Raw genomic sequence first — 27,097 nt, forward strand, 5'->3', positions numbered from 1 at the left:
AATGTATTATAATTTCTTCTTGAATTATTAAAGAACAAATAATAGGATATAAAAAAAATTCCTTTCCAGTGTCATTTGGGAGGAAAAATGCAACTGGCTGCTTATTAAATGAACTTGTTATTAGAAAAATTAAAGTAAAAAATGAACTGTGTGTATAAGCTTTAGGTTGTGCACCAGCTTTGGTTCGAAAAGCCACCTGCAAGAAATGACAAAGTCTAAAGCTTTAGCATAAGAAAAGCCAATGGAGACAAAGGTTTTTACCTGTCATGGCTTGTTGGTCATCCACTGTTAACTTTAAACTTTTTCCTCGCCGAACCACACGCACCGTGTGCCATTCGTTATCATTGAGGTTATAGCCAGCAAAAAGGGTCTCGGGACCTTTGCCTGTAGAATATGCCAAACAGTCATTATGGACACTCAGAATCAGTCAAGCAAATGAACCTCACAGAGAGTGAGAGAAAGAGACAAAGAAAGGGGGAGCAAGGGAGAGAGGAGAGAGAAAAGAGAGAAAGAAATGAGAGGAAGGAGGGAGAGAAAGGAGAGCAAGAAGAGAGACTGGCTGGACCAATTTTCAAGCCCATTAGAGTCATAGCAAGCAAGGAAAATGACAAGTTTACAACATTCAAGTGTGACCATTTAAAAATCTTTCGCCTTATGCATTGATCTAAGACAAGTGAATTAACCTGTTGTCATAAATAGGCACAGTCAATATAGTACTGGGAAGACTCCTAAATTTACACGCACACTTTTTTTAAGGATTTCTCTGATTTTTGGGTTATTTCTTTCTTACTAACCAAGTGTCTAGCAGTAATGTAGTCTCTGACATCCAGAAGACAACTGACCACAGGCCATTAGCCAAGCATTTCCAGTTAGTTCAGCCAGTCTAACTGGTTGGTTATACGCTCTGGTGAGGAGGCTGCTGTTGATATTGTGTGATGGCTGCTTTTCAGCTCTTACATCACATACCTTCAGTGTTCACCGTGTTCTTAGGTTCATTAGCCTCCCAAATTTATGAAACGTTCTGTCTAAGAATAAGTCTAAAAACCTCCTTATAACAAATTGACTTACATCTTGCAAATCTCTTTGTGTATGGTGCAGTCACCTCTGCAGTTTTAACTCATAGTAAGTGGGCCAAAAAAATAGAAGACACACTCAATAAAGGGCCAACTATAGAATGGGAAGATGGGAATGATGTCAAATAACAGGGCAGGTCTTCCCACCCAATGGCCAAAAGAAAGAGAGCAAGAAGCAGAACCAATTGGAGACTCTTTGGTAGTTTCTAGTTAAAGTTACTATAAACCTATTCAACTGGAATTTAAGTAGACTTAGAACAGATATATAGTATCAGAAAGATGTTTGGTAGAAATTTCTGAACTGACAAAGTCCATACCCCCTTCAACATAAAAACAAAACAAGGAAAAATGGTTTTAACATAACTGGAAATGTCTATTAAGAATAATTATTTCTAGCAATCTGACATAATGATTCATAGAGAAAAAATAGTGTTAAAGATACATTATTTGGTGATAGATTTTTTCCTTTTTAAATACTATAACATTCTGGTGCATTAAATAATGAAGGGCATGGCATCATTGAGTTCTGTGACTTTCAACTGACTGAGGATCAGGAATGGCGTTTACAATTTTTTTAACCAAATTCTACCAGCAAAACCAGTTGATGCCCAAGGATTACAGGAGATTGTATGGGAAGGCAAAGATATAGACCAGAGAAAAGGGGAAAGGAAAGAGGAAAAAGCAAAAAATAAATAAGGAAACCACAAAGAAGAAACTTCAGTAGTCCATTCACATGAGATCATTGTTTGTGTTTAGAACCACAGGCTACCTAACCAGCCCCTTGACTTCTCTCTTATGGTGTTACTGATGGTTCAAATTCTTGATCTTTGGTTGATGAGTCTCAGGCTTAAAATGAGACAGTGACAGAAGCTAAATTGTATAGGATTAATTCCCCCAGTTATTTAAACAATACTAACCATCACTAAGATTAGAGATAATCTCTTATTATTTCTATAGAAATGTTAAATTACAAATCCAGATATATGAATTAAAAACTATTATAGATATAACCATTTTGAGAGATTGATCAACAAATAACTAGAGAAAGCCTATAGTTCAGCAACTGCAAAAATACTTTGTGACCAAATGTTGAAAGTAAGTTCCAGGATCAAAGAAACTCTTTCTAGATTCAATAGTGAAGAATGAAGTGTTTAATAACTCTGCAGCATCTTGGCATCCTACTGGCAGCAAGGGTCATCCTTGGTTTTGATCTTTGAAAATAGAATATATCATTGTAGAGCTATTTTTATAGGGGAGATCTTTTTTTCTTAGAAATATGTGCTTTTGAAGCAGCTTCACTCCTATTCTTTTCATTTTTTAAATGTATTTTGTCAAGGAAAAGAAGCATAAGGGTGATATCATCATTATACCCCATCCTGGGCTTGGTCTTGCAGTAAAGTCATAATGCTTAATCTATGTAACAACTATTTCCATAACAACAGGCACAAAATCCAATTAAAAATAACCCTTTGGTTCATGAAAATCTCTGTGGGCCAACTTCCAGCTCCTTTCTTGCATTATTAAAAATGTGAACAGATTGATTTTGGAAGACAAGGTTTTTAAAAATGCACTTAATAGTTTCAGTTCAAAACAACATTACCCATGCAACATGAAGTGTAATAGAAAGTGCACTAGACTGTGAGCTAAGAATTGTTGTAGCTAGTCCTCGATTTGCTACTAAAAAAGAAGTTTGGGGATGGTGAGTGCTTATTATGTCCCAAGCACTTAGCTATCTTGCTTCATCTTTACATTATTATGAATTTGCAGATGTGGACCTGAAGTTCTAGAAAGCTAAACTTACTTGTACCAAGGTCACACAGCAAAAAAGTGGTAGAGACCAGTTCCATCCGAGGCCTGACCTATTCAAAGCCTGCATGTTTTTCCCTATATTATTCAGCCTGCTAACTCTGAGACCCTCTGGCTAGTAACTTAACTTCTCAGCTTCCCCATATCTACTCAAAGGAGGTGGAAAAGATGTTCTTTGTGATGACTTCCAGCTGGCCCTACGGAATGATCACATTGCTAAAAATATCCTACATATCCTCTACATAAATCCTGGTGGAAGAAAATCTCTAAAAAATGCAGCCTCTGCCTAGGAATGCTGAAATGGCTACTGTTAAAAACGTAATATAGAAGGGTCATCCATTTAGGACCTGTCTCTATTCATAATCATCAATTTGCTAAAACATTTAACTTCTGGTAGTCTCAATATCCCCATTATAAAGTGAGGAGATAGTCTAGCTGATTTCTATACTTCCTTTACATTTCACATTCTCACAGAAATTTGAGATATGTGAAAGTGTTAAGAAAAAGATGGTTTAACTGTTGACATTTTGAGTGAGAGCATTTGTCCTCTTGCCAAAATTTTAATGGTAAAATTGTAGTCACTGCAAGCTGTTTCCTGAATTGACCTGAATTCCTTTGGGGATTTCCTTTTCTCGTGGCGATATCAAAACATGTCTCAATTGTGCTAACATCTTTCTCCTAGCATAAATGTGAGTGACTCCCAAAATTCATATGTTGAATTTCTAACCTCCAATGTGATGGTATTAGGAGATAGGGCCTTTGAGAGGTAATTAGGTTCAGATGAGGGTGGAGCCCCATGATGGGCACCCCTATAGGAAGAGGAACAAACACCAGTTTCCTCGTTGCCATGTAAGAATATACAGAGAGGCCCTCATCATAAAATACATCTGCTGACATCTTAGCCTCAGAATTCCCAGTCTTTAAGAAACTGTGAAGATTGAGACCAGAAAAAAGTCCCTGTTATTTAAACCACTTACTCTATGATATTTTGTCATAACAGCCCATGCAGACTAAGACAGCATATTTTAAAGATTTTTAGGAGTTCATAACATTATTTCTATTTTAAAGACATAATTCCATATGTTTTGTGGGGAGTTATGATTTATATGTAACTTTACACTTGATTTTTTTTACTGTAAACTATTATTTAAGTCATTGAGGTTTTATTTTTTCATTTCATACTTAGGAAAGCAGATTTAGAAAGGCTGAGTGAATTATTGAGTCTCAGAGGCAGTAAGTAGAGTAAAGACTGAAATTTTGAGAGCTTCCATCTCCATTAAAACATCCATTCCACAGAAAATGATCTGCAGGGCATACAAAAGAGGTGCAATGAGCTGAATGCTCACAGCTAATATATTACCAGACTGGGTCAGAATTCAGCCCTATAGACTAATGCTATTTTTTAAAAAATTTAAAACTAGAAGGGACATGAGAGCTGTAGAAGTTCACCGAGTCATCTATAAACAAAGAATGCGAGGTCCAAAGAAATTAAATTACATCCCCATGGTCATAACTATTTAATTGAGGAATCTAGTTCTCTGTCAGTCTAGAACACTTTTTAAAAAAGTATTCTGCCCATTATATTATGCTGCTCCAGAGTGAACTCTCAAGAGACACCAAAACCTGAGTCTGATCTGGTCATTTATGGCTACTTGCTCTGCACCAAAGGTGAAACCAAGCAAGAATAAATACAATTTAGCTACAGTGACAGTTTAACCTAAGCTATGTTATAACTGTTTCCTTGTCAGGTGATATTCACTGGTTTTGCTGGTGACTCTATACTAAAATGTATTGATGACAGATGAAGGTAGAAACAATAAACATTTCAATTTTCCTTAATTCAGTTCAAATTGATGTTCTTTTACAACCTATCCTTCCATTAAATCAAGGTGTCTCTAAGATTAACTCCTAAGAAGGCTGGAATTAACCCCAACTTGAGACATGGTACAGACAGAGGGAGGTGTGTGTGTGTGTGTGTGTGTGTGTGTGTGTGTGTGTGTGTGTGTGTGTGTGTGTGTATGAGAGAGAGAGAGAGAGAGAGAGAGAAAGAGAAGAAATACACTTTCTATTTAAAAGATGGTAGCTTTTGGGGGGCCATATTAGTAACTATATTTGCTAATTACTTTTTAATCTTTCTTTTCACATCAATGTAAATCTTAGGTCTTTTTAAGTATTAGCCTCAAAACAAAAGAAATATAATAGGATCGCTTGTAGTTAGTTGTTCACTATGGGAGGAATTAGTGGAGAAGACTGGATTTTATCCCTAGTCTGCCGTTAGTTAACTTAGCAAGACAATGATTTTTCCTGTTCCTATTTTTATCTATAAAATGATGCTGCTGGATAAAAGCATATAAAAAGTACTCTTTTATAGTCAACTCTAAAATTCTGTCATTCTTGGAAGGACCAGAACCACCTTGTGGCTACATCAAAGAGTACAATATTATAGTGAAATTCTGTAAATGAATGAGATTTTAATGCTTATCATTATTAATTTCAACATTTTTGTTTTGGTATGGGTAGGAAGAGGGTAGACAGAGCCTCAAAGAGGCTGTTATATCCTATAATTACTAAATTCAAATGAATTCACAATATTGATAGGTGTAAGAAAATATGTTTATTATTTTACATAGCCAAATTTCAACTGTGAGAACTGTGTTTTTGTCATCTTGACATTCCTCACAGAATATAGTGCCAAATAATCAATAAATGATCACACAGGAGCAGAAAATATTCCACTCTGTGTACGTCGGTGCCCCTCTGCTATATGGACAAGTTCACTTAGAACACCAAGTGACAGAGCAGAAACTTATATGGTGAAATAATGGAGTGATCTTTAAGGAATATTTTCTTTTTGATATGGTAAATAATTCTCCCCCATGCAAATAATCAAGGACAGTGTGAGAGACTCTGACCCAGTATTTCTCTAAGCTTCCCTTACTCAGAACAAGTATGACTGTGCAATGTGAACATCTAGGAACTAAACGGGAGCAGTGGTTCTTATTATTATTTTTAAATCAGAAAGATTATTTTTTTCACAAGCAATCTTACCTAAAGAATATAAAAACCATAGAGAGGAGGAGTTGCCCAGCTGATAAAGAAGCAAGCTGGAACCCTTGGACTCTACAGACTGTTTGAAAGTCTCTCAACAAGGGAGGTCATTTCTTCCTTGAGAAAAAGAATGAATTTTTTTACCAGAAAATTTTAGGAAAGACTTTTAAAAATCATTGGCAAATAACCATTTGCTTTTAAAATTACATTTAGTATACAGAAAGGATTTTGTAGCTTATGAATTAAAAGGTATTTCTCCAGAACATCATGTATTATGCATATCAAGGCCCATTAGTTTTACACTATCAGCATCCCTCTGCAACCTAACAGTCCCTCAATTACAAAGCCCAAATTCAGAGAACCTCTCCTGAAGATATGGTAGGGCTGTTCCTCATATTTCATATGAGTTATGCAACAGGTTGCCTTTTCCTTATTTTCTATCCATCAGGGATCCAAGATTTAGGATTGTGCTGTATCAGCAACTTGATTTTTTTCTTTCCATTTTTAAAAATTGCACATTGGCTTTCCTCTCCAATTAATTATTTTTAATTATTCTCGTTAGTCGCTTTAAATTCTATTGGAAAGTATTGTATAATAAATTAATAAGTTAAGATAATTAATAAATAAAATTATAGCTTTCGAGGGATGTATGGATAATGAGCCCAGCTCTTTTGCTTTCTAGATAGCTCCATGAGAGAGGTTAGTATTTGCCTTAGTCCTCCTTATTACTGACTAGGCGAGACCAATATCTGCTGTACTAACTTATTTGGAACCTGCCTAACATGAATCACCTGGTTGTCTTGCCAAAATCAGAGAAGGTGAACATTCTTTGATCTCACATACTGTACTTTTTCTTATTTCTTTCTGTTTATAAATCTACAGTAATACTGTTCTAAATACAATTTAAACAGATCTTCTGGCTTGTCTAGCAGAATCAGTGCAAACTACAGACAACTTCATTGCCATACACAGTTTTAGAAGCAGTGATGAAACAGGTGTTTTTAGGCATACCTCTTCATATTTAGTTCAAATGCAGATTGCCACATATTTCAAGAGAGATCAGCATGTCTACTTTAAAAAGCTCGAGTTTGGGTGAGAGTCATATCAATTTAGATTCAAAAGGAAGTTTTGCATGTTCTGGTTACTTAGCCTTGGGAAAGGTTAGTTAGCTTCTTTAAGTTTCCCTTCCACCATCTGCAAATGTGGGATAATGATATATGCCTTACTTCACAGGTTTGTTATAAAAACTGTGAAATAAGGTATATATTATTATCCCACAGGTGCCTGGCACTTTGTGTGATCTCAATGAATACTGATTTACTTTCTCTGCTTTTTATGGGAAATTAAGGTAAAGAAAAATATACGAGTTCTGCAACCCCCCCCCAAAATGAGTGATAGTCCTAGGTATTATAATACTATGTATAAAAATGTATATTGAAAACACACTTTTTTTTGAATAGGCATATTACAACAGTATAATCTTTTGAAATTAGGCTATCCAAAGTCCAATTCTTTGGAACGGTTCCCATGTTACCTTGAGATTTCACAGTATTTGCTTTTGATTATTCAGTTCCCAAAACATTCACCACAAATATAAAAATGAATGTAAAATGCATTGGTAAGGGAATCTGAAATAAATCAGTAAAGACCTGCTCAATCTTATTGGGTTAAAATAAGATGCACAAGATACTAACTGTAGATCCTTTCTGGTAGAAAGCCTTGTGTGCAAATATCCTATGAATATATATGTTGGCTTGTGAATGCAGGGGAAAATGTAGTGAAGAACAACAGAGAAGAATAAAACAAAGCTAAGGGAAATTTGAAGTAATACAAGCAAAGATTTCTAGGAGACTAAGTGAAAAGCTGCCTCTGGAACTGAAAGATGGATGTGGCTGTATAGAAACTTGAAAAAAAATCCATATCAGTTATATTCAGATTTTTAAAACACTTAGACATGTGTGCTACAAGCTGAAACTGATTACTTCTCTATATACCCTTTAGGTAGCTGTCTCCCTCTAGTGGTATGTGTGTTTTTCTTTTCTTTCTTTCTTTTTTCTTTTTCTTTTTTGGTGTAAAGATGCTAACCACAGAAATGAACCTTCTCTATCAAGTACCCTGTCTTTTAGTGTACTTCAAACCTGTTCTGGACTTCGCTGTCTTTGCCTTAAACATCAGATGTAAGTAATTTCTATATAACTCTTATCTAGTTATTTCAGTGGTTAATCTGCTTGCTCAATTAAACCACTTATTGAGCATGAGGATTTTGATGACTGTTTCTGCAAATCCATCAGCTAACATGCTGCAAAGATGATAGGCAGGTTGGAATTTTTTTTAAGGCTAGCATCACCTTGCACATATAAATGGGTTCTATGTTTATACATGATTGTTCAATTTTTTTCAGACCATTAAAATTCCTACAGCACCCAGTAATTGAATTAGGGAAAGAAGTTATAGTATTACAGCATTTTAGAATTATGAAATGTTAAAACTGAATGGTCCGTATTGTATCCATTGTTTATCCCATTTAACAACTTAGTCATTCTGGGTTGCATGGCACCTATACGAGTGGGGACCCAAAAACACCTCAGAATTTATTTATAAAAAATGTATTTATTCTTACATGTTCAAACTTCAGTCACCTTCAAAATAGTCTCTGTTTGATGCAATGCACCTATCGAGACTTTTTTCTACTGTAAAAAGAGTTCTTAGTTCATCAATTTTTGATGGCTTTTAGTGCTTCTGTCGTTTTTTGTTTTACCTCTTCCATATTTGCAAAGCCTTTCCCTTTGAGGGCTTTTTTCATCCAAGGGTAAAAAAAGCCACTCAGGGCAAGAACTGGTGAGTAGAGAAGGTGGGGCACAAGGATCATGCTGTTTTGGGTCAAAAACTGCTGAGCACTCAGCACCATGTTGGTAGGTTGTTCATGTAAATTACCCATTATGAAATGAGCAAATGCATTGAAAGAATCTCCAAAAGAAATAAAGAAATTAACTGAAGCCAAACGCAGCCTCTCACACACTAGTTGGTACACTGATGCTGATGAGTTCCTAGAACATTTAACTAGTGGGGGAAGGCTCTACTACAAGGGGAGGGACCCATACACTACAAAATAATTCCAGTTTTTTTGTGTGTTCCCCTCATATGCTATTAATGCAGCCTAAAATTTATTTCGTGTAAAACACTAATCTCAGTATGAGGAATACCTCAACTTAGAGTCCAAGAAGCTTATACTCTAATAGATCAGGGTCAAAACATTATCTGTAAAAGGGTATATAGCAAATATATCCAGCTTTGCAAGCAAATATTCAACTTTGGTATTATAATGTAAAAGCAGCTATAGAATGTATGTAAATATGTTTGAATAATATTTCATTAATACAGGAGGCTAACTCGTAGGCTATAGTTTTCAAGCCACTGTAAAATATAGACAGACAGAGATAACTTAAAAATCTCCCTTTTCAAAAACTTTTACATTGAGTAGTAAATAAATAATAATGAAAACATACTCAAGAGTTTGAGAGTCAGGAAACCTGAGTTTTAGATTTAATATTGCCATGAACTCTAACATTACTTTAATTGTGGTAATTAATCTGACTCCTTTACTGCTCTTGGTCTTAGTTTTCTTATGACGAAACAACAAAAAGTTGTTTTTATGATTCAGTAGTTTATTCACCAGATTCTTAATGAGTACATACTGCATGCTTGGCACTGTGCTGGCAGCTGAGCATACAGTGATAATCACAGAGACATGACAACAAAAATTAGAAGCAATTTTTAAAAGGCTTTAAATTATATAAATCAACTGCAAGGTCCCTCTAATTCTAAAATCTAGCATATACTAGCTTCATTTCCTTTTCTTCAAATTTAGAATAGAAGCCTTGATTAAGTGCTTGGGATGTATGGTGTGTGTGTGTCTGTGTGTGTGTGTGTGTGTGTGTGTGTGTGTGTGTGTGTGTAAAATTAGATTTCTATCTCTATCAATCAACTTTTCCAGCTAACAGTTTTATTTGGCATTTGACTTTAAGAGCAATAGCCTCTGGTGGGAGGCAGGACCCTGTGGGAAGCTGAAAACAAGTCTTGTCATTATGACAATGATGAGACAAGAGAAAAGCCCAGGAAACCAAAGTAAAAGCTACCACTGGTTGATGCCTGAGTCATAGTTCCTGGCAGCAGAGCTTCCTACCTGTAAATGACAGGAGGATATGTTTCTCAGGTTGTAATTATGACAGTCTCAGCCTGGTATTTGACTTTGACATTACTTTCTTGTTTAAAATAACTATTTTAAAATAAAATTCAAAGGAGATTAATTCCTCATTAAGTGTTTCTATTTTATCTTTCTCAATTTCTAGGAATTGGGCTGGGAGCAAAATCTGTTTATTTTTATTTTTCACATGAATCAGATAGAACATTTAATTATAAATTAAAATTAGACATTAAATAGCACTTCCAGATTCTTCTTCTGCCACCTCTGAACATTACTAGAGGCATAACAAGCCCCTGAGAATCTCAAGATGGTGACAGCAGAGTAATAACCCTTCTCAGCACAGGGCCCTGGGTGACTGCACAAGTTGGATGCTGTTGAGGCCAGTCCTGATTAGGTGTGTAAGTTTCGTGCTTTTTTTATTTTGAAGTTTCCTTTAGTAAGCTCTATATTCGGGAATGTGCAGACAAGGCCGGAGGCAAAATCCTGTATTTATCCACGTAAGAAGCATAGTTGAGTCACCTTTCCCATAGTGTCTGTACATAATGATATGGCCTCAGGGGTTTCACAGAAGCTGCCTCAGGCCTGTCTTGCTGGCCAGGCTGGGTGCCAGTCACGAACTGGGTTTGGTGATAGACCAATCACCCCAGGAATCAAGAATCTAAACTGTGGAACTCCTCCCACTTCTTCTCCTCTAATCCTCCACAAGCTTACCTCAATTCAGCCAAGGACATATCCTTGAGAACTATTCAGAGGGTCTTTATAAAGAGTTGTTGCCTTTTCTTTACAAGAAAATAGATATTTATAGAGTCCTAACATAGATGCATTTCTTTATACTAAAAATGTAAGAAATGCCCATACCGTATTAAAATGTACTTTGAGCAAATAATATAAAGTCAGACATTAAGTTTGGAGATGATTACTTTTCAAAAATGAATACTAATAATAGAAAAAAGGGAATATTATAAACTTTAAAAATATCCACTGAAGACATTAAATAGTCATATGCTGATTAATTACATTGTATTCATTTCTGGACTCAGAGACTGTCCAGGATTTTATCCTAGTACCACAAAGGTACTGGCTATGTGATCTTGAGCAAACTATTTACTTTCTTTGTGCCTCAGTATTCTCATCTGTAAAATAAGTTAATAATAAAAACACTTTACCATATAAATGGATTTAATACATTTTAATCACTTGAAACATCTGGTGTATGGTTGCTCTCAATTACAGCAATAATAATAGCAACTGTTATCAGTGGGTTTAAAATTTCATAGAAAATATCCTATATGCTCAGTGCCTTGAACATAATAGCCGTTTGTTATATGTTTTTTGAATAAGCTTATTAGTTTAAATTTTGTGAGTTTTTTTATGGTAGATGAAATATCTCTTGATATTAAAGTAAGTCAAGTAGATAATCAAAAATAACTCCATCAACTTTTAATGCTTTTATTTACTAAGAAATGTCAATAGAAAACTCTGTCCCTTTGTTATAATACTTAGCAGCATGTCCCTTTGTTTTCATACTTAGCAGCATGGAATCTAGAAAGTTCTACAGCTGGAGAACTTGAGTAATTCAGTGGTCTGGATAATTATTTGGACTTTTTAAAAAATCCATTACATTGAAAATAAACTCAGTGACAATTATAGCCTAGAAAGCAAATGACTAAATGCCAGCAGTGAATAACTTCAAGTGCAAAGAAATAATTGGCTAAGGAATTGGGGGAATTCAAGGATTAACGAGCAGTTAATCCAAGAAAGCATGGATCTTGTTTGCAAGAGAATCTGACCTTGAAGAACTATTGGAAACACCCTCCAGGGATGTTTCTGCCATTTTCCTAAATCATAGTCAACTTATTCTATTACCCACAAAATAAATTTCAATATTTGTAGATGCCTCCCCTCCTGCTCTACTTTGGGAAAAATATCATAGCTCTAAACAAATGGATAGACAAGTTTTAAATTGTCTACTAAGAAACTTTCAGCCTCTATAGTTTTAACATTGATTGTACCCATTTATGACAGACCAGGATAAATGTCTCTGATGTAAATATTTTTCAATGTGAAAAACATACACGTTAAGAAATATAATTTACCTTTTAAGAATATAATTATATTTACACCACAGTAAAAATGAACACAGATTCAATAAATATATTGCTAAAGAGAATTTTTAAAAAGTAGCTATCTTTAAATCTAATCTAGCTCAATTGGCAAATTTAAGAAGACGCATAATATAAGCCTAATATAATGAATCAAGTAAAATTTTGGACTGTGATTTTATTTTAAGGAAAAAAGGCCATTTCCAAGGCATGCTTATCACATAATAGGATAGCTAGCAGATATAAAATTAAGTAATAAAAAAATAAATGTGCTTTTAAGTATTATAAACTGAAAATGTATTGTGTTGGCGCAATGTGAAAGAAAAAGGTTATACTTATTTAAGCATGTCATATACAATATCTATACAATGAAAAGCTGTCGAAAGGAAAAAAAATTTAAAAGCCTATGGGTACTGAGTTTTTGGAGAGTTGACGTTCTACAAACAAAACCATGAATTTGGGGTCAAATTCAAAAAGTATGCAACTAAATGTGTCATTTCATGTCTGAACACACTATTATAATAATAACCATAGAATTTCTTCCTATGAGATCGAGAGGAATGTTTTTATATAATTCAAGGACAATTGTTTACTTCTTTTTTTCTATACCTTGTTAATATAAAAGTAGCTGAATATCATTAAGTATGAGACTAAATTCACAAAATTTGGCTAGTGTCAATATTTTGGGGGTATTCTAGTACAAATTTTTTCTAAAAGTGGCCATACTTTTGTTAAGCCCTGGCCTAGCCATGTGGCTCTTTGAGCTCTGTCTATACCATGTTCGCCTAAGCTTTGGCCCCCTCCCCTACCTTGGGGAGGTGAATCTTTTCTCTCTCCCTCTCCAATTTACTTTCTAAATAAACTATATTTTTCAGTCTAAATTTTTTTTCCAAAAGTAAGAACAAATTAAAAAACGAATCCAAGTTTCTGCCCTTTATTGTTTTTTTTTTTTTTTTAATTGCCTCTCTTCTTTTTACTGGGAAGTACATCTAATGCTTGAAAATCTAGTTATCAGTATTCATTGTAAACTTTATGAGCCTATTTGCTTAAAGAAAACACATTCTAAGAAATGTAACAAGGAATATTTTGTCTTTAGAATTGTTGAACTGTAACATCTCATTAGTTTTTTTTGTTTGTTTGTTTTCTCAATGATTGCTCAAATAAAGGCTACGGACAAACTGTACCTAAAAATGCATTCGTTCACCATGTGAAAATTAAAATGATAATGTTTCTCCCAAGCAATAATATAATAGTTTACTAAATCCTTCTTTATTTGACTTTTTTTTTTTTTTTTTTTGAGTTGGAGTCACACTTGGTCGCCCAGACTGGAGTGCAGTGGCCGCTCCCGGCCACCACAGCCTCAACCTGCTAGGCTCCGGCGATCCTTCCGCCTCAGCCTTCCGAGTAGCCGGAATTACAGGTGCGCGCTACCACGCCTGGCTGATTTTGATTTATTGTAGAGATGAGGTCTCGCTGCCCAGGCGGGTTTCGAACCAGCGGGCCCAGGCAATCCACTCACCTCAGCCTCCCAAAGGCACGGGATTACAGGCTGAGCCACCGAGCCCGGCAACTTTTAATATTGTGATAACAGATAGTACTAACTGAATTTTTTTTAGCCTTCACTGGCTTATTTATTAGTCTACCTTTTAGTCACTAACTTGAGTTCTATGATTCGATTTGACCATTTATTTTAGTAACTGGAAAAATACTGGAATTACTTGTTTGAAGTTGTCTTTGGATCAATATCTTCTGAAATGAATGGCTCACCTTACTCTCCAGAAAATGTTCTAAAATAGGGATTACTCAGCTATAGCAATGACTATTAGCAATTAAGTCTTAGGCCAAATTAGCTTGGTTTATCTGAGGAGACAGTGTTTGGAGCTGGTCAAACAACTTCTGTAAGTCATGAGATGATATGTGCCTGTTCCTGATTGATGTTCCTAGATTATATTAGACTCTTACTTAGTGGGTTATAGTTAATGATGATAACTAACACCAACACATCTACAAGTATCTTCTCATTTATAGCTACTCAAATTTGGTTTGTTTCTCAAAATCTTGATCACAAATGCTTCCAATCAGTTTTCAGTTGAGAAAATTGAGATTACTGATGAATCACAATAGAATTTTACTTTTATATGTGTATGCTTCCTCTTTGTTATATATTTCTTCAACTGGCTTAGTGACTTGGAATTGCTTTATATCACTTTGGCATAAAATCCAAGATGAGATTACATTTTACATATTGTATGTTACAGTTAAATAAAATACATAATGCTTACAATATATTGCTACAATTTTAAAAAATGGATTTCAAAAATATTTGTATATCATGGCTCTATATTTTATTATTATTATTATTTATTGTTATTATTATTTGAGTCAGGGTCTCACTCTATTGCCCATGTTCGAATGTAGTGGCATGATCATAACTCACCACAGCCTCAAAGTCATAGGTTCTAACAATCCTCCAGCCTCAGCCTCCAAAGTAGCTGGGACACACCACAACATCCAGCTAATTTTTTAATTTTTATAGAGATGAAGTTTTGCTGTGTTTCCCAGGCTGGGATATATTTGTTAAGAAGCACATATTATACAATGTGTTATATATTAAGTTCCTAATGTGCAAAGTATTATGTTTTGCAAGGGCATTTAAGATGTTAATAAAATTCTGTGGAGATTGAAAAAAATCTGTAATAGCAATCTTAAGTCATGTCACTGTAGTATATTAGTCCTATAATGTGTTGTTTTAATGTCACATGCATAAAATAGTTTTTTTACACTCACTAAAATGTAGAACATTTCAGAATTCTTCAGATTCTGTAGAAGTACATACTTATTTATATTGGAAACTTCCTGATTTCAAAGTTGGCTGATTTATGCATGTATCTGACAATTTAAAGAGTGAATTTCTCTAGATTCCTACATTCTTCATGGGCAACATTTAAAAGAAATTTTGTTAATTTGCACCTTGAATCATCATACATTTCTAAAGCAACTTTAACTAATAATTGTCCATGGAAAAAAGCAACTGTCTTTGAAATTAATTTTATTATAAATACCCATAAACTAATTCAAGTCTACATTTAGACTGATCTCCTGGGAAGTGTGATCGGAGGGCAAAAAATTCTCTCAATTGTATAACTGATTATGTTCAAAGAAGTAATAACCAAATAATCCAATATTATGTACAATGAAATAATAGCAATTTAAAGACTTTTATCATTTCTTACATTAACTTTGGGAAAACTGTTTTTACAAAGCATTTCTTATCGATCATGCTCTTTGCTCCCACTGATAACAAGTAAGAGAAATGAATAAGAGCTTTGAACACACAGAACATTTTAGTCTACAAGCTGATGGTCCCATGAACTTCCCCCTTTGATTTAAAGAGCCTTGCCCACTTAAATTATGTACCATGTATTAGCCAGTAATAAATTGAAGAGATTGTAATCCTCATTGGTATTTTATGCCTAAACTGAAAATATTTTTAGTTAGACAACTTAGAGAAAAGATTTCTGTGTGAAAGGCTTACTGCTCCTATATCCCCTTTGAGAATAGTGTACCATGTGGCCTGTGTTATGATAGCTGATGAGATCACCAGTGGGCATCTGCCACCACATCTAAAATCTGGTGAGGGGCTTATGAGGTGACTTGATTTGAAAGCTCTGCCCAATAGGACAAGAACAAGAACTTAATCTACTACTAGATTATCTTTCTAAGAAAGTTTGAGTACACAACATCTATAGAATGACAGATGGTGAACACAGTGAAAGAAAGAAGAGAGAGAGGGAGGGGGAGGGAAAAGAAAAAGGAGAAGGAGGAAATAAATGAAGGAAGAAAGGAGGGGGGAAGGGAGGGAAGAAAGAAGAGAAATTAAAAGTAATGAAGAAAGAGGGGACATTTAGAAGGTAACTTTTCCCAACAATACAACGAATAAAAGCATCTGACCAATATGCTGTGGCCTCTTACATTTGGTGATATTTGATTGTATAAAAGAAAATTCCCTTTCTACAAAACCAATAAGGGAATATCGAGTTCAGAATGCATCTTCAAAAATAGCAATTTTCAATGAGGAAAGTGAATTTTATGTATTTGGTCAACAGTAATCTGGAATTTTGCATTACTCTGAGACTGTTTTGCAATATCAATAAGGAAACGCTTAAGTGAATAAATTAATAACTGAATTGTGTTTAAGATGAATTCTCAACCTGCACAAAAGAGTAATCTTTTAGAATATTGCCACATTTTAATATTTGCATTTAAGCAGTGAATAAATTAATTATTCACTAAAATAAACCAAAGACATCTATGTTTCAAGCTCACAGTACCATCTGATTGCCAATCTGTTAATATGTAGCTATCTAAATATGCTATACCATTCTTTATAATACTCATAAATTTAAACATGTAGATAATTCGAGTCAGCTCCTCTTTAAATTTTATTCCAATTTTGATGTTTCTAAAGATTCATTGTCCTGTGCCAATTCCCATTGCCTCTTTTAGTTGTTTCTTTCCCATTAGAAATCTATGCTTTCTTTACATTTTATATGCAATTTCTCTTAGATTTTTGCTACAAATAATAATTTTTAAACTGCCTTTTTCCTTCTTTCATGTATACTTTCAGCTAGAACACAACAAAACAACAATAAAATAAAAAAACTCTTGTCTTCTGTATTTATACTTTGATCTTTCTTTATTCCTTGAGTAGCTTCTATTCTTCACAAGTAGTCAGCACCAGGCACTGATAGGCAATGCCTGACAAGACGCTACAAATCAAGTGACTACTGTCTGGGGGCAGAGACAAAAGACTCCTTTTTGCAGGTCTCTCCTCTTCGGGCACCAAGCAACTATTTTGAACTGAGCATCTACTTCATGTTAACAAGTGCCAGCCCCCAGAAATTTTATCATATTTTTTTAAGTAGCCTGCCAAATGGCAGTTTGATCAAAGCAATCTAATATGGCTTAAGTGCCACTGGTTGACATTTTGCATTCTTTTATTGCTTTCCATTTTCATCTACATAAAAATTGGTGATAACTAATATCCAGTTGATCTTTTCATTCTGGTAATAAAATGATAATACAAAAATCTTATTATCCACTCCAGACATCTATCAAAGTACATTTTCCAATAATGTGTTATATACAGTGTTTCTTCCCTATCTCCAAGTTAAAAGTAAGATTAAGTACTTGTCCTTAGATTCCTTTTCTCTCCAATACTTGGGCATTGAATTGTACATAGAAGTTGAACTTCAACCCTAGACATTTTGTTCACATTAATGTTATCTGCAATTTTTTTGTTGTTGTCTCTGCATCTTAGACCACTTTCAGTGAAAAGCCAAAAGTAGTCTTAAGGTCTGCCTAAATATTTTTTTAATCTCAAAGAGTTTTTATTCTTGCAGAAAACAAGGAAAAAGGCAACAGAAGAAAGCAACATTGGAAATGAAGAAGTATGAATAAATCTTGGTAGGAAGGAAGAGCAAGGGGGCAGGGAAGAGACAAATGCGAGATGGTGTGAATAAAGCCAAATAACGCAAACAAACAAAACAAGCTCCAGAGGCCATGAGTTTATTAAATTCATTTATATATGGATGCAGAAGTGACCTCAAACCTTCCCGTGGGGAAGAAGGACATTCCATAATTATATCTGTGATATAGAAAAACAAAAAAACATAAAACAATAACTAAAACAATAACACAAAAGTTTCCCTGCATACACTGTATATTTAATTACTTATATGATAATTTAGAATCACCTATAGTTGATAGCAGCAAGTTTAGTTTTCATATTTTCAATGTATTTAAACCTCAAAAGATTATAGCACTAACAATTTTTAAGGTTATTAGAAGAAGGGAAAAAGAACAAAATATGGTGCTATTTAATTATATGATGCAACACTACAAAGGTCACATTTTTAGGAAAAAATTATGGAGAAACTCAAATCCTAGTGAGTTTGGATTATTTGTATTATTTGAAATTACTGGGTACCAAATTTGCAATTGAGATCATCTGGTCACTCTGAGATTAACCTTAGGCTATATGGTTTATCAGACAAAAAGAATGCAGAATGAGACCAATATTCTATATAAATCCAACTAATAAGGCATTTGAGAAAATTTCAAAGGAAGAAGAAAATTCCTTTTCCTTTCTTTTATAGTTTTTCAAAGACTTATTAAAGTCAATTAATATTATAGACTAGGGAAGACTCTCGATCACTTACCTTTTTGTGCAAATAATGTATTAGGTCACAAAAGTACTTTATTCAATCTGACTTGAAGTTTTGGCAATAATGTGTTAATATTTAGTTGGTGTTGGTATAGATTTCTATGATAATTTTTTAAATATAGCTTGCAATTTGTTTTTTCCCCATTATTTCACATAGTTTATCTTCTAGATATTAAAAGAATGTGGCTTTATAGTTCTTTCCCATCTACTTTTACTAGAGTATACTTCAATGTCATAAGAAACTCAACAAAGGTCTGTGCTCATACCTGTTCATGGAAGAGTCTATCCTTGTATCGAAATTAATGACACAGAAGTGGCTGGGGAAAAAATGTATCTGCCATCTCTTAAAATCCTGAGGGTTTGAATACAAGCAGCCAGATCATCTTTCCTCCTTACCTACCACCCATTTTTCAATATTAAAGACTACACAGTCTGACACTATGTATATTTTCTTTTCATACCAACTGCAGATGCTGTAAACTTGGGGGTGGAGGATAAGGAAGAAAATGACTATAGTAAAGAGCACCACAACTCTAGAGAAGAAATTATCTATATTAAAAGATGGTGTTACTTTTAGAAACTTCCGTATAAAATTATCGCATCATGATGGAGAAAGCAAAGGCCTTCATTTCCATCCTAGACAGAGGAGAGTAGTGAGCCATAGGTAATAAATACATTCTTTGCTCTCACCTCACAGTCCATGAATTTGCAAAACTAACTTTACCCTTATTTCAAGCTAACTGTACCCTTATTTCAAGCAGATAACAAACATAATTTAGCAATGATATATGAGTAAGCTAATGCACATCAGTAAACTGAGATTGTTCTGGGATTATGTGCTGTCACAGTCTATTGACAATCTAAAACATCAGAGCATACATTTTGACACTGAAAGGGCCACTATGCGTAGAGACAATTCTTTTTTAAGAAGTACCCTATGGTGGCTCAGCCTGTAATCCCGCGCCTTGGGAGGCTGAGGTGAGCGGATTGCCTGAGCCCGCAGGTTCGAGACCCGCCTGGGCAACTTGGTGAGACCTCATCTCTACAATAAATAAAAAAATTAGCTAGGTGTGGTAGCGCGCGCCTGTAGTTCCAGCTACTTGGAAGGCTGAGGCAGAAGGATTGCCAGAGCTCAGCAGGTCGAGGCTGCGGTGTCTGGGAGCGGCCACTGCACTCCAGTCTAGGCAATAGAGTGAGACTCCAACTTAAAAAAAAAAAAAAGTAGTACCTTATCCACACATAAAAATAAGATTTTTATTTTTAAATAAAATGAGGCTCTCTTCTTCCATTTAAAGATTCTTGACCACTTTTTCTGTATGGGGGAAAATGGTAGCACTAGAAATCTGACAGAGATAGGACTTGGAATTCAGATCTGCCTTATCTCATAAGAAACTCAACAAAGGTCTGTGCTCATACCTGTTCATGGAAGATTCTATCCTTGTATCGAAACTAATGACACAGAAGTGGCTGGAAAAAAAATGTATCTGCCATCTCTTAAAATCCTGAGGGTTTGAATACAAGCAGCCAGATCATCTTTCCTCCTCACCTACCACCCATTCTTCAATATTAAAGACTACACAGTCTGACACTAAGTATATTTTCTTTTCCATACCAAGTGCAGATGCTGCAAACTTAGGGGTGGAGGGAAGATAATGACTATATTAAAGAGCACCACAACTTTAAGTAAATGTGTAAGAGTTTTTTCTGGGAAAGTTTCCAATCAAACATAGTAACTTAGAGTTAATATTAGTTATCAACGTAAGATAGTCTTTTATGTTACAGTTTGTATATTTCCTGTGATCGTTTCCTTAAAATATATCAATTGAAGTATTTCTGATTACTCTTACAATGCAGTTAATATCTTAGGTGTGGTACAACTTTTAGAGACAGTAGTTTATATGACTGTGATTTAATAAATGAACATTAATTTTCTGTTTCAGACAAATGTATGACTCACAGAGAATATATGTAATATATCAGCCTTTCATTAAACTGTAAGTTATACTTAGATACAGATATTTCCAATTTATTTTTTATTGGATAGGAAATGAACTCTGGGTGGAAATCTCTGCTCATTTTATCACTGTGAGTTAGGTTTGCATTATTTGATATGTAAATTTCTCCCTTTCCTCAAAGTTGAGTCTTCCCTATGAAACTTGGATTTCCTACTATATCTTCCCACTATTCCCCCAATAAAACAAAGACAAATGAAAAATGTTACCTGGTTATTGAATGTTCTTTCCAGTGACTGCGGTCAAGTTAAGGCATTTGCAGTCCTGTCTGAGGTGTGCACTGGAAGCTCACAATCATTCATTTAATTCAAGTAATTTAAATGTAACACAAAGTCTTTAAAAAATGGGGGGAAAAAAACCCCATTAACTAGCAAAAACCTTTGTCCTCAAAGGTATTTTGATGCGGAATATCCAGAGGAAAAAAGAATGACTATCTTTAATGCAAAAGTCTCATGATATAAGCCAAATGACAAACAAGTCTAACAAGGGTAATGACACCACGAACATACATTTTTATTTTTTATTTTTTTATTTTTTTTGGATCTGTTTTTTTATTTTTTATTTTATTTTATTTTATATTTTTTGAGTTGGAATCTCACTCTGTGACCCAGACTGGAGTGCAGTGGCCGCTCCCGGCCACCGCAGCCTCGACCTGCTGGGCTCCAGCGATCCTTCTGCCTCAGCCTTCCAAGTAGCCAGAATTACAGGCATGTGCTACCACGCCCGGCTGATTTTTTGATTTATTGTAGAGATGAGGTCTCGCTGCCCAGGCGGGTCTCGAACCCGCGGGCTCAGGCAATCCACTCACCTCAGCCTCCCAAATGCGAGGGATTACAGGCTGAGCCACCGAGCCCGGCTATATTTTTAAAAAATCATTGATATAGCTACAGAACACAGAATCAATTTTATTTGGTTAATTTTCATCAATTTCTAGAGCATCCATATCTACATTGTGTAATTTTTGAAATCCATGCTTTATTGTATGCTTGGTAAAGCATAAAATAAAAAAAGTACTTATGGTATATGAATTTTCTAAGATTAGGAAGCATCAAGAAAATCTGTAGTTGCAGTGAGACACAAATCTGGCTTTGGCTGAGTATTCTGTGAGTTTCCACTTTGCCTGCATCTATGCCCTACAGCTGAAAGCAAACAGGACATGATATTTGATCTGCAAAATGTATATTTCTTTTCAAAAAGTGTGGAAGTGATTGAATTGGAGAGAAATGACTATAATTGAAAATTTTCACTTGAGTGAGAGTGTTCAGAGATTATTTTCAGGAACTATTTTATTTTAGACGATTTTTAAATGCCAAGTATGCTAGTTATAATTTAATTTTTAATGTCACTATTCAGTTATCTTTTTATTGCTGTGACTGGACAGATTCACTTTTATGCTATTTTAAAATGAATATTAAGATATATGAATGCAAACATGAGTTGTAAGAAGCATGATGTTTGAAACAGTAGGAATTCTGTTAGAAAAATTGTCTTGTTTTTGCAAGTTTAAGATCACCATTTTGTTCCTAGAGGATGACTTATTGTCATCTGAAAACACAGCTAATAGTTTGGGAAATAGACTTCATCAACTCAATTCAGCATTCTTCCAAGAATATAGAACATTTTAAAAAACTGATTATAACAATGAGAGGTTAAAAGTTTGTTAGACCCATTTTATCTAAATAGCGAACAACTTTATGATCATTAGAGATTTCTTAATGTGATCAGCAAAACCTGGGGGAAAAAAGCCTAAACATTTACATGAAGAAACAAAATAAATTTACTCTTATGTTAATGCTACAACTCAAAATAAAATCACAGTCCTCATAATCTTTCAGGTCTCCAGTCCAAATTCAAACAAAACTAACAAATCTCAGTCCATGCATCTTTCTGACTTATCAGTTGGCATGCATATCACAATTTGAAGGGTTTTGGTTATTTTTACAGATATATGATTAGGATGTAAAAATTCATTACGTAAGTACTCAATGCTCAAGGAGTAATTTTTTAGACAAGTAATTTTCTATGAATATGTAACTTGAGAAAATACATTTAGAAGCATTTACTGGTAACTCTAAAAGTGAGAGGAGTGAATATATTTTTTAATATTTGAGTTTAGAAACAAAAATAAAAGTAAATAAGACTCACAGTATTTTCTTCTTGGTTAATAAGAGAACTACCAGAGTCCAAGTTATAGAAAAATACAAATACCACTTGCAGTATCTGAAGGTCTATAGAGGTATTTGCACTTTGTGTTACAAGATGCTTGTCCTCTCTCTCTCTCTCTCTCTCTCTCTCTCTCTCTTTAATGCAGAAGAAAAAACTATAGCAAAAGACTCCTCAGCTGTACAGATTTTAAAATGAATTTTTACAACCCAGATGATGGACTGGTACACTTCAAAAGTGAGTTCATGAGTTTGAAAAACATGTTTCTCTTTCTCTTTCTGTTTTTCTTGACTAGCTTACATCATAATGGAGGAATAACATTTTAAAAATTTTGAATAGGCACTTACTGGAATTACAGTTAATCCTGATACAATCTAGATGGGGAAGAATAGATGAAAAATGAAAATTTATCCTTCAAGGTAATAGCTGCAGACATCCAATAAAATCACAGTCCACCCTTCCGGGGACAGACACATGCAAATATGGCCACTCCATATCATTATTCTTTATGTACTTCTAGAACCCAGATTTATTGTTATAAAACTTCACCTTTGGAAACAACAATAGAAAGTTTTAAAAAATGGCCAGTTCAAACAAAGCTACATGGTGACAAATCTAAGTGAAATAAACAGTTGTTAAATGTCAAAGATGCTTGACTTAGACTGGCTGCAACTTCATCCCCATCTATGAAAGAACATACTGTTTTCAGCAAAATTTAAAAGTGCTCTGTCACAATGGGGTCCAGTGCAAGCTCAGCTAGGCTCAGACATCTTGGACCTCCAAAATCTTATATCCCTCAAAGGCCAACAGAACCCTTCAGAATTGCAGTGGTTGAATGGAGGTTAAAATTGTTCTTGTCTCACCCTCATATTTTTGTTCTGTTTTCACATTTTATTTGCTTGGGTATAAAAAAGGTAAGAGCCAGATGTTGGCTAGACATCAGACCTTGTATTAATTGCAGGAGGAACGAAACACTGTATGTCTCCTCTAGAAACTCTAGCGGCTAAGCAGGAGTCATTATTCAGAACACACAAGCCTGTATCTCTCTTAGGAGCTAACAATGTTATCTCTATGTAAAAAGTGTCATGGTTCACATTGCTATTGATTTTTCCCTTTCTTATGCTTGCTTTATATCAAAGCATCTCCTATAGGAACAGAGCGTTGGGTACAGACAGTAATTATAGTGGGTGTTTTTAAATGACTACATGGTATGTTTTATGTTTATTTTCTACATAGATATATATTTGGCAGTTTGGGTTTTAATATTTAATGCCTTTGGGGAACATGAAAAATAAAAACCTAGATTCTGTTTCCATATAGCTGAGTTTGTCATGTGTCGTCAACCGCATCAGAAAAGTGGTTGCAAACAGCCAAGGACCAGCACTTACACAACTCTTTCTACAGAATGCTTTGCTGTTGAAACATTCCCATGTGTGTTTCAACTTTGTCTAACAACCCCTTTACTGAAATTAGACAATGTATTTTGATTGGCTTGTAGTAACTTGTCATTGTCACTAGAGGGAACCCTAACAGAACAGTAAATGAGAGTGCTGTGTGTACTTTAGCTTTTTTTTTTAACCAAAAAACCTTATTAACCTGATTTTACTCGTATAATTAAATATAACTATATGTAGTAAGCTACTAATTGACTAATTCTATATTTTATAAGTTAGAATTCTGCCCAGCACAATTTGAAGGAGTTTCCACAAATGCCTTAACCTTATCACATTTTACTACTTTTTTACTTTTTAAAATTTTTTCGTAAGTCTACATAGTTTCAAATTTTATTTTTCTCTCCATATGTATTCATTGCTATGTGGGCTTAACACTTTTCAGGAAATACAGTAAAACCTCATTAAATTTAACTCCTCTTATTTTGAGTTCATGATAATATTGACATGTATTGGGCAGAATATTAATTCTTCCTTAAGTATGAGCAAAGATCTCCTGAGGGGGAAAAAATGTAAACCCACAAACAAACAAGATTTTGAAAGGTTATGTTCTAGAAGAAAAACTGATTTCAAATACTCGACTATATGTTGATGATATGATTTGCATTAGACATTGCTCTAATTATAAATAATTCTTAACCATCCGTTAAAATCAGCCTAGTAAGCTCTTTCCTTGACATAATTTTTCCTTGACATAAGTGTGTTTTTTGAGTGTAACTGAAAACAATAAAAACGCTTAATTTTTTTTTTTTTTAAACCTACGATTCAGACTTTTCCCTAATTCAGCCTGGCTTTTTCCCCTAATTCATCCAGATTGGTGAGGTGTTACTGCAGTGATTCTTAATGCTACAGTTAAGCAGGAAAGCATTATCTTTCTGTAGAAGAGCCTATGTCTTTAGTGTTCTCATGGCTGTTTGCTAAGGGCCGCAGACTTTGGGCATTGAAGGGTTGTGGATTGCTGTTTGATAGCAAAATACCACCACACAGTACTCCAAACAGAAAAGATGGACTACCACAAATGTGGCTATCAAAGGAGAAGCCCAAAGAGTAGAGTAAGAACAACTGTTGATCTAGATAACAAAGCAGAGATTTGATATTATCTAATTAAAAGTAAACAGATTTTTATTTATCTGCAAGGATATCATCTATAACCAATCAGAAAATATAACAACAGGCAATTCAGCTGGAAGTATCTTTAAGCCTAATAACTTATATTTTCTGTTAACCTCACAGATGGATATGGCTTCTCTTTTAAGAACCCAGTGGTAGGAATCACAAAACAGTAAGTTATGTTAAACATAACAAAAAACAATAAAAAGATGCCCCCCCAAAAACCTAGGTTACTTTAAATAATGGAAATAAGACCATTAACTGTTTTAACTTTCCATGGCAAACAGGCTACTTGATAAATGTTTGCAGGCAAAACTGAACAAAAAGTAAAAAGTGTTAGTTTAATGGGCGGAAGGCAAGTTGTTACCTAAATTGACCGTCAGTTTCACACGCCCTGCATCTAGCTCTAGGCGGAGGGTGTCTGCCGAGTCTCTGGAAGTGGTTGCCATCAGAATGCCATATGCTCGCTGGGATCGGAACCGTAAGGACACGTCCTCAGCCTCAGTGTGCATCACCACTGGGAGTTGGATCTTCATAAACATACTCCCATCATAGCTCAAAACCGTTGCCTCTGAAGATGGGAAATGCGTATAAGAAGTTCTCAGTCAGTTGAGTGCATCTACAGTTTGAAATGCAATAGGATCATTTATTAAAGACTCCTAGATAGAACACAACACTACAACTACAGCTCATCCTTTTTAAAAATCAACAGTTTTTTATAAGCTGGATAGAGAAGCCACAGTAGAGAGGACTTCCTTTGTGAAGTATTTGCTGAAGTCCAGAAACAGATGTCAGCAACTCCTTTTTTGTTCCCATAACACTTTCTACCTATAGCATTAATCATGTTGGATTATAAGTGTTTGATTATGTGTCTCCCTTCTCAGGAGCAGAGATCATGTTCTTTTGTACGCCACAGTGTGAGTCTGGTTTGAAACACCAGCAAATATTTTATGCATGTTTATACGTGGTGAGCCCACTGACTAGCTCTGTGAAATCATCAGGTCTTGCCTTGGCTCTGAATTCTTTATCTGCAAAAAGAGAGGATGCTACTGGATCTCTGAAGCCGAGGCCTGTCCTAGAAATCTTCAGTGCTAAGACAAGTTCTGATCATCATTTTATTGTTTCATAATCTCTGCCCTATAGAATTTAAAAAGGAACAAAAAAAAGAAATATGACTTAAATATAGGAATTAGTCCAATAATTTACAAAATGTGAAAAGAAAAAAAAAAAGAAAAACTGATATCATCAAACAACAGATGATGCTTCTTTCGAGCCGTTATTTTTAACAAGGATATTTTTCCAAAGACACAAACTGTAGTTTCATTTTTAGGTACATTTACAGATAATGGGGAACTTTGAACATTATCTATAAGTACGAACCTGGAGTCCTGAATATAGTAAGCTATCAACCAAAGTCAATAACTATGTGTCCTGGTAATATTGAAAAAGGGTGATGGTGAGACTGAGGAGTTTGTGAGTGTGTTTGATACTAAACTAAAGGTGTTAATAGTGAAGTTGCTTACTACAGTATTAAGCCCATAAAGAAGTAAATAGCAAAACAAACTGCCTGCTTTAAGAAATAGTTAATACCCTTTAGTGTTAAACACCATATGGTAGTGGTATATTGCAAAACAATTGTGAGTCATTTTGCTTTCTCACTGGTTCCCATAACTATGAATGCTATTTAATAAAAGAAAAACTGCCTGGAATTAAAATGAACTAGGAAATTCTCCTTATTTTGACTATTTACACAGCATAGCAATTAACTTTACTGATACAACTGTTTTCATTATTAGGACTATATTCAGAGTTTGCCTTTGCAAGTTTATCCTTCAGAAAATCAGGAAAACCAAGTACTATTTCTATCACACTGTGGGGTTGAATGCGCATTCAGAACCTGTA

The 27,097-nt window shown here is 34.7% G+C and overlaps 1 protein-coding gene across 15 annotated transcripts in view; it reads right to left on the reverse strand.

Moving 5' to 3' along the window:
* Positions 1–27,097, reverse strand: part of NRXN1 (neurexin 1) — a 701,758-nt gene that overhangs the window by 585,128 nt on the left and 89,533 nt on the right. For 9 of the 15 annotated variants that reach the window (XM_008067271.1, XM_021717187.1, XM_021717183.1 and 6 more), the window contains 3 exons: positions 25,563–25,766; positions 22,982–23,008; positions 262–384 (listed from right to left, as the gene is read on the reverse strand). In XM_008067271.1, coding sequence (XP_008065462.1) covers positions 262–384; positions 22,982–23,008; positions 25,563–25,766 — 354 coding nt within the window. The remainder of the gene's footprint in view (positions 1–261; positions 385–22,981; positions 23,009–25,562; positions 25,767–27,097) is intronic. The other 6 variants (XM_021717193.1, XM_021717192.1, XM_021717189.1 and 3 more) reach the window with 1 other exon arrangement.

Source organism: Carlito syrichta, unplaced genomic scaffold (genome assembly GCF_000164805.1).
Source record: "Carlito syrichta isolate Samal-C Ts95f unplaced genomic scaffold, Tarsius_syrichta-2.0.1 Scaffold309463, whole genome shotgun sequence".
Taxonomy (NCBI): Eukaryota; Metazoa; Chordata; class Mammalia; order Primates; family Tarsiidae; genus Carlito; species Carlito syrichta.